Below are 8668 nucleotides of genomic sequence, written 5' to 3'. Positions count from 1 at the left end.
CCCCCCCCCTTCTCTTTCTCCCCACCTTCCCCCTCTTCACATTTCAGGCTGTGAAGATTATTTGCTTGTTAAATGACCATCAGCACCATTCAGCACTAGTATCCTAACCCCTTTGGTGCCAGCGATGCCTGTAACCCATTGCCACTGCATGTTACAGAGACATTGCGCAGGGTCCTCGCTGGGGGTCTCATGATTTCCGCAGGTGCTACGGCCTAGACATGTGCCCCCGAGTGTACCAAATAGTTACTCGCAATGTCACAGCTCAGGTTTTCAGGATATCCCTGCTTCAGCACAGGTGGCTCAATCTGAGAACTGAGACACTGATTGAGCCACCTGTGCTGAAGCAGAGAGACCCTGAAAACCTCGCCTACTGGGGGGTCTTGAGGCCAAGCGCTCACGAGGTCGAGTGCCGCCAGTATTTCGGCACTCAAAGGGTTAAAGCAGATGCATGAAATCTCCCGATTTCTGTTCGTATGGCGGCTGTGAGGAGGTTCTCCTTTCCAATAACCAGCACCCCCCCCCCCCCCCAAATACCCATATGTGTCTGCTGCAGAAGCACGTCAGATCTCTGATTGGGGGAAGGTGACCTTCACCGCTGGGTTGAGGTCACAGCCGAGGACCTGCCCGCTCTCGGGTTCCGTTGTCTGGGTTTGGCAGGTATATGAACTCGGATCCCCCGTACCACCGGCTTGAGCCCAGCGGGTGGCATGGACATGACTGTTTCCGGATATTTCGACATGGGTGGACCCCCATCATTGTGTTTGTGTAAAGATGGGCAGAGTAGCTGTCTATCAACGCGGTGCCTTCCCGAAGTTACGCCCCACAATGCCTTGCAGTGGCGGACACAAGGCATTGTGGGGAGGACCTTGGCAGGCCCGGCGGTGAGTGAAAGCTCTGCTGCCCACGCTGTCTGTATGCCAAGGTGCACTTTGGTGCCTTTAATCTGCAAATAGTGCTTTGTTCGGGCCCATGTTTACTAAGTGGAGCTATTCCACAGGACACCTCCCAGCACCGGAATCCACCTGGCTGACCATTCAACTGAAGGGGTCTTATAAAATGGGCCTGGCTTTGTAAATCTGGCCCTGTACCTACAATACGTCAAAGGGCCCGGTCCCATATCGCAGGCTAAAGTGGATTTATTTGGTCAAAACAACATATCCCTGTAATCGGCTTCCTTAGAACTAGCCAATAGCCCTCACATGAACAAAAATGAATATGTTTCTTTTTTCTTCTCGTCTTGTTAATTCTCATGTTATCTAGGACTTGTTTGTTTTTTCCCCTCTTTGATCTCTTTTACGTTGATCTGAAACAAAAGTTGTTCAATAAATCTGTAGATCAAACTTCCCTGAATATAAAAGCAGTCTCTGTCTCTCTCTCTCTCTCTCTCTCTGTCTCTGTCTCTGTCTCTGTCTCTCTCCTCTTTCTCTCTGTCTCTCTCTCTCTCTCTCTCTCTGTCTCTCTCGCTCTCTCTCTCGCTCTCTCTCTCCTCTCTCTCCTCTCTCCTCTCTCTCTCCTCTCTCTCCTCTCTCTCTCTCTCTCTCTGTCTCTCTCTCTCTCTCTGTCTGTCTCTCTCTCTCTCTCTCTCTGTCTCTCTCTCTCTCTCTCTCTCTGTCTCTCTCTCTCTCTCTCTGTCTCTCTCTCTCTCTCTCTCTCTCTCTCTCTCTCTCTCTCTCTCTCTCTCTCTCTCTCTCTCTCTCTCTCTCATCAAAAATGTTCTATATTTCATAGAAGACACAAAAACCGACGTTTCTGTCCCCCAGTGGGACCTTTCTCAAGGTGGTGCTTGAGAAAGGTCCCACTGGGGGACCGAAACGTCACTTTTTGGGTCTTCTATCAAATATAGAACATTTTTGATTTACTTACCTGCGTGCTGTCCCTTGATGTCGTGTTGCAACCGGTATCGTATGGTCTGTTATTGCTTTATGGGATAAGCACCAAAACTTATTTACTGCATATGGTGTGCCGGCTGTGCATTGGATTATATATATATATATATATATATATATATATATATATATATATATATATATATATATATATATAGTTATACGTTACCGTTCCAAGGATTGGTAAACAAGAGACAGCACTCAATGTTGAAGATCAAAGTGTATTAGTGAAAGCAAAAATACATCCAGAAACCCAACGTTTCGGTCCTACAGAATGGGACCTTCCTCAGGGGGGAAGGACCGGTTCCTACAGACCGGTAGGACCGGTTCTGTAGGACCGAAACGTTGGGTTCTGGATGTATTTTTGCTTTCACTAATACACTTTGATCTTCAACATTGAGTGCTGTCTCTTGTTTACCAATCCTTGGAACGGTAACGTATAACTACATTCTCTATATGGGACGTGCACCTGTGGCTTAACAGCACCTATTGGAGTGCCAACTGCCTTATCTGACTATATATATATATATATATATATATATATATATATATATATATATATATATAGTGTGTGTGTGTGTGTGTGTGTGTGTATATATATATTTATTTTTTAAAACACAGTTTTTTCCTATATAGCATTAATCGTCTCGATTTAACCCATTAAACATGCATTACTATAGGAGCAGTTTTGGATCTAATTTTGAGGTGGGAAATTATATAGAGCTTGCTTATACCACAGTTATAGTGGTTCTTTAGATGGTACGTTCACAGAGCTGAGGATAGGATAGTATTTAAGACCATATACTTACTGCCTTGGTGGTACATTTTTGGAGGTTCTCTCAGTGGTCTGTTTTTCTATATGTTTTTTACATTGTCAGTGTTGTCTATTTTTGTGATCCAATAATATCTATTTGTTCTACTTATCTTGAGTTTCCACATTATCTTACTGTAGTGGTTATTAACGGTCATTATTTGAGTGCTACGAGAGGGTTCTGTTTGTCTTTTGTGTGTTTATATATTCATTTATTCCCTAGCACCACCAGTTGGCAGATTATCTGTTATATTGTACTGTTTTGTGACTGGTTTTTGTTGCGTTTATTTTTTGTAGGGTTGGCGACACTGCTCGGTGTGATATATATATATATATATATATTTTTTTTTAAACAGTTTTTTCCTATATAACGTTAATCGCCTCGATTTAACCCAATAAACATGCCACTGTCATCAACTCATCAGTGAGATCTGCCCCGCCCCCTTTAACCCTCGGGTCGCCAGTGGGGCCTGCATCTCCGGCAGTGAAGGGGTTACGTTTTGGCGTTTATTTAAGTTTCGGGTACGATCGCAAGCCTGGTTTGCCTGACGTGTGTGCAGCCACCCTCGGGGTGGAATTGGACTGTGGAGTCAGATTACCAAATCACGATGATGAGGCACAGGATAGCAGTGCATTGCTGAGGAGTCGGCGTGTGTGCCCATGTGGGACATCCTGGTTGCGGGCACTGTGGTTGTGTGGTACAACCAGAAAACTCACATGCCCCTCTCTCACCCCCCCCCCCCCCGTTTCCCACCCTGTATGGGGGGCAGGCTGGACGGACCCCCTTTCTCTGCCCGTGTGGGGGAGACCCTGCCAGTTCTTTGGCAACCGACTGGCATCCAGTGCTGGCACACGCCCTGCAGGGCAGTGAGCAGCCCACGCATGGGAGTCAGATAAAGCAGAGCACGTTATATCAACAACAGGGAGAGAGAGAAAACACTCTATGGGAGGGAGACGGAGGAGCCAAATGGGTTTAACCTATGCCCGCCTGGCCTGCGGAGTATACAGGGCTCTGTGTATTAGCAGAGGGAAACAGGTGCTGCCTTGCACAATTAAGAACCGTTGCTTGCATAGGATGCAGAGTTTGGGACCCGCGCCCCTTCACATATGCAGGATTTTGTGGGGCAAATAAAAGGGGAAAAAGAATGATGAAGGATGTGATACCTCTTATTATGTAATGTGTGCACCCCCCTCCCCAACTCCTCCTACTGACTCCCCCCAAGGTGCTAGCTGGGGCAGATGCCGCAAAATCGGAGCATGATGCTTTGATACATAGGTGCAATATGCCCCAGTTTTGCTCCAAAATTGCCCCGATACATAAACCCCACATTGCTTAATCCACCCGTCGCAGGCCGCCCTGCTAAATATACCATCCTAAAGCAGTAGAAACTGTGCCCTGATTTTTGTCAATCCTGGTGATGAGGTCATTGGTGATGTCATAACACAGAAGAGGAGTGCAGAGTTCTGACAGGGAGCTGCCCCCTTCTGTCCATTCCCGGGTGTTTTGCTCGGGTGACTGTGACCCTGTGATGTTCCTCTTGCGCTGATTGCTCTGCCCGTGGAACTCTTATCTCTCTCTTGCCGTTTCAGGACACGATATTAACGGAGCTCTGGAACCCTCGAACATTGACACGAGTATCCTAGAGGATTACATCAGCAAAGAGGACTCCTCCGAAATGTAAGTGACAGGGACAGTAGTGTGGCTTTCTGCGGGGCACGTGCTGGCAGGGCTGTGTGACAGCTCTCTACACATCGGTCCCATTTTTATATATCACTTTATAATATACACACCACTTACTGTAACTGATCCAGGTCCATATAACGTCTCATAGGAAGTTTTTCCCTATAACTCCATGTATCCGCTCCCTATAACTCCTCCTATTGCTCCATATAACCGCTCCCTATAACTCCTCCTATTGCTCCATATAACCGCTCCCTATAACTCCTCCTATTGCTCCATATAACCGCTCCCTATAACTCCTCCTATTGCTCCATATAACCGCTCCCTATAACTCCTCCTATTGCTCCATATAACTGCTCCCTATAACTCCTCCTATTGCTCCATATAACCGTTCCCTATAACTCCTCCTATTGCTCCATATAACCGCTCCCTTTAACTCCTCCTATTGCTCCATATAACCTCTCCCTATAACTCCTCCTATTTGTTCCATATATCCACTCCCTATATCTGCTCCTATTGCCCCATATAACCCCTCCCTATAACTCCTCCTTTTGCTCCATATAACCTCTCCCTATATCTGCTCCTATTGCCCCATATAACCACTCCCTTTATCTCCTCCTATTGCCCCATATAACCCTTCCCCATATCTCCTCCTATTGCCCCATATAACCCCTCCCTATAACTCCTCCTATTGCTCCATATAACCCCTCCCTATAACTCCTCCTATTACTCAATATAACTCCTCCTATTGCCCCATATAACGCTCCATATAACTCCTCCTATTGCCCCATATAACCGCTCCCTATAGCTCCTCCTATTGCCCCATATAACCACTCCCTATAACTCCTCCTATTGCCCCATATAACCCCGCCCTATAACTCCTCCTTTTGCCCCATATAACCCCTCCCTATAAATCACTTTATCTCCCTGTGCCTCAGGCACCAAAAACATAGATTGTAAGCTCCACGGGGCAGGGACCTGTGCCTGCAAAATGTCTCTGTAAAGCGCTACGTACAACTAGCAGCACTATACAAGAACAAACAATTATTATAATTGGCAGCTAAACCACCCACGCTAAGGTGCAGTTTGGGGCCTTACTAAGTGCGCAGTCCCCACGCGGGCTCAGGAACCCGCTATCCTGCCTGGGAACCGCTATTACAAATGATTGTTTTTGGAAACACCTCCCGAACCCTCTTTCCCTGTTGGGAATCACTGATCTGACTTGATGCATAGACTCTATTCCTTCTATTTAAGGCTCTCGGCTGCGCTTATAGTGCTGGCGACAGCGACCCGACGTCGCCTCAAAACGAAAGCACTGCCGTCGTCGCGTGCGCTTATACTAAGCGAGTAGTGACGGCTTGGTCGCGATCGCTGGAATTCATCTCAATTTCATTTTACCGGCGACGGCGACGTCACGCTGCCGTCGCCGACACTATAAGCGCGGCCTAAGAAAGGCCTTTTCTGGAACTCCACATTGTAAGAGTTACATTTGCACGAAGTTACATGAAGTAGTTCCCAGCAGAAATGTATAAACTCAAACCAGGGGTACTGTTTAATAAACCAGGGGTACTGTTTAATAAACCAGGGGTACTGTTTAATAAACCAGGGGGTACTATTTACTAAACCAGGGGTACTGTTTAATAAACCAGGGGTACTATTTAATAAACCAGGGGTACTATTTACTAAACCAGGGGTACTATTTAATAAACCAGGGGTACTATTTACTAAACCAGGGGTACTATTTAATAAACCAGGGGTACTATTTAATAAACTGTTTAATAAACCAGGGGTACTATTTAATAAACCAGGGGTACTATTTAATAAACCAGGGGTACTATTTACTAAACCAGGGGTACTATTTAATAAACCAGGGGTACTATTTAATAAACCAGGGGTACTATTTAATAAACCAGGGGTACTGTTTACTAAACCAGGGGTACTGTTTAATAAACCAGGGGTACTATTTAATAAACCAGGGGTACTATTTAATAAACCAGGGGTACTGTTTAATAAACCAGGGGTACTGTTTACTAAACCAGGGGTACTGTTTAATAAACCAGGGGTACTATTTAATAAACCAGGGGTACTATTTACTAAACCAGGGGTACTATTTAATAAACCAGGGGTACTATTTAATAAACCAGGGGTACTATTTAATAAACCAGGGGTACTGTTTAATAAACCAGGGGTACTATTTAATAAACCAGGGGTACTATTTACTAAACCAGGGGTACTATTTACTAAACCAGGGGTACTATTTAATAAACCAGGGGTACTATTTACTAAACCAGGGGTACTATTTAATAAACCAGGGGTACTATTTAATAAACCAGGGGTACTATTTAATAAACCAGGGGTACTATTTAATAAACCAGGGGTACTATTTAATAAACCAGGGGTACTGTTTACTAAACCAGGGGTACTGTTTAATAAACCAGGGGTACTATTTAATAAACCAGGGGTACTATTTAATAAACCAGGGGTACTGTTTAATAAACCAGGGGTACTATTTACTAAACCAGAGGTACTGTTTAATAAACCAGGGGTACTATTTAATAAACCAGGGGTACTATTTACTAAATCAGGGGTACTATTTAATAAACCAGGGGTACTATTTAATAAACCAGGGGTACTATTTAATAAACCAGGGGTACTATTTAATAAACCAGGGGTACTATTTACTAAACCAGGGGTACTATTTAATAAACCAGGGGTACTATTTAATAAACCAGGGGTACTATTTAATAAACCAGGGGTACTATTTAATAAACCAGGGGTACTATTTAATAAACCAGGGGTACTATTTACTAAACCAGGGGTACTATTTAATAAACCAGGGATACTATTTAATAAACCAGGGGTACTATTTAATAAACCAGGGGTACTATTTAATAAACCAGGGGTACTATTTAATAAACCAGGGTACTATTTAATAAACCAGGGGTACTATTTAAATGATTGTGTTCATAACTATGTACCAAAGACACCTGTGGTTCATAGGCATTTTGTACATAAGAAGCGCCCCCTTGTGGCCTTACACCCTTTTTGCTTTCTCAGTGCCTGCCAATCTATATCAGGGGGACGGAGAATTTCCAGGGGGGCCGTGCTCTCCTCTAAGGCATTTAAATTAAAAGGCGCGGGGACCGCGCGAGGCCTCTGCAGCTTCACCTACCTGATCTTCTGCGACGCGTCGCTATGGTAACCAGCATCAAATGATGCTGCTCAGTCACGTGACATTATTTGACGCTGGAGCCGAGGAGGAGGATGGGGGGGGTGGGGGAGGGGGTGGCACGAGCCGGGAGGTAAGCAGACGGGGGGAGGAGCGCAGGTTAAAAACTTTACGCACCCCTGATCTATATAATACCGTATATATGATAAAAGTCCTTATTTCTCCGCACATTGCACTGATACTGTGCTGTGTGTGCATAGGATTTGGCCAGTGTGCTTTCCTGGGGCAACTCCAGTCCTCAAGAGCTACCAACAGGGCAGGGTTTAAGAATATCCCTGCTTCAGCATAGGTGGCGCAATCAGTGGCTCGGTCATTTTGATTGAGCCCGCTGTTCTGAAGCATTGGGGGACAGGAGCTGCCTAACCCAGCTCCCACCTCTGTAACATCCGGCCTGTTTCTGTGCGTGTCAGTCTCAGTGGACAGAGAGAGAGAGGCTCTAGTGCAGGGGTGACCATCTACAGTCCTCAAGGGCCACCAAGAGGTCAGGTTTTAAGGATATCCCTGCTTCAGCACAGGTGGTTCCGTCAGATTGACTGAGCCACTGATTGAGCCACCTTTGCTCTGAAGCAGGGATATCCCTAATGCCTGGCCTGTTGGTGTCCCTTGAGGACTGGGGTTGGCCGCCCCCTGCTCTAGTGTGTGTGTGTGTGTGTGTGTGTGTGTGTGTGTTACCTATTAAACAGAAAGAGAGCGAGAGCATCCTATTGGCCAAGCAACGTAAGAGATTTAAACACTATATTTTATTCCTCTGGAGGAGATACAACTGGTGGCACCTTCTCCAGTGAGTATTGTGAGTGTGTTATAGAGCATATATAGGTAACCCTCCCATCCCAGCTTCCGGGGAGATTACATTGGGGTGGCTACTCCGGATGGGTTACCGTGAGTCAGGGCTGGATTCAGCGGCTGGGCGATGAGGTAGCAAGGTTGTACAATAATGTGGGCCAGGAACTTTTGTAGTACAGTAGGGCCCCGCTCATACGGCAGGTTCCGTTCCACGGCGCCGACGCAGAGCAAAAAGTGTAACCGGCGAATTTCGGCGTCTCCTACCCTTCTGCGCATAC

The 8668-nt window shown here is 45.8% G+C and overlaps 1 protein-coding gene across 1 annotated transcript in view; it reads left to right on the top strand.

The window, feature by feature from the left end:
- Window positions 1-4287: 4287 nt before the first annotated feature.
- Window positions 4288-8668, top strand: part of LOC142476641 (myelin regulatory factor-like) — a gene marked incomplete at its 5' end in the record, with an annotated part of 36574 nt that continues 32193 nt past the window's right edge. The window contains one exon of the mRNA XM_075581854.1: window positions 4288-4375. Within this exon, the coding sequence (XP_075437969.1) occupies window positions 4288-4375 (88 nt within the window). The remainder of the gene's footprint in view (window positions 4376-8668) is intronic.

This window comes from Ascaphus truei, unplaced genomic scaffold (assembly GCF_040206685.1).
Source record: "Ascaphus truei isolate aAscTru1 unplaced genomic scaffold, aAscTru1.hap1 HAP1_SCAFFOLD_1633, whole genome shotgun sequence".
NCBI classification, from domain to species: Eukaryota; Metazoa; Chordata; class Amphibia; order Anura; family Ascaphidae; genus Ascaphus; species Ascaphus truei.
Note: the sequence above shows the minus strand (reverse complement) of the source record. Positions and strands in the feature narration are given on the sequence as shown.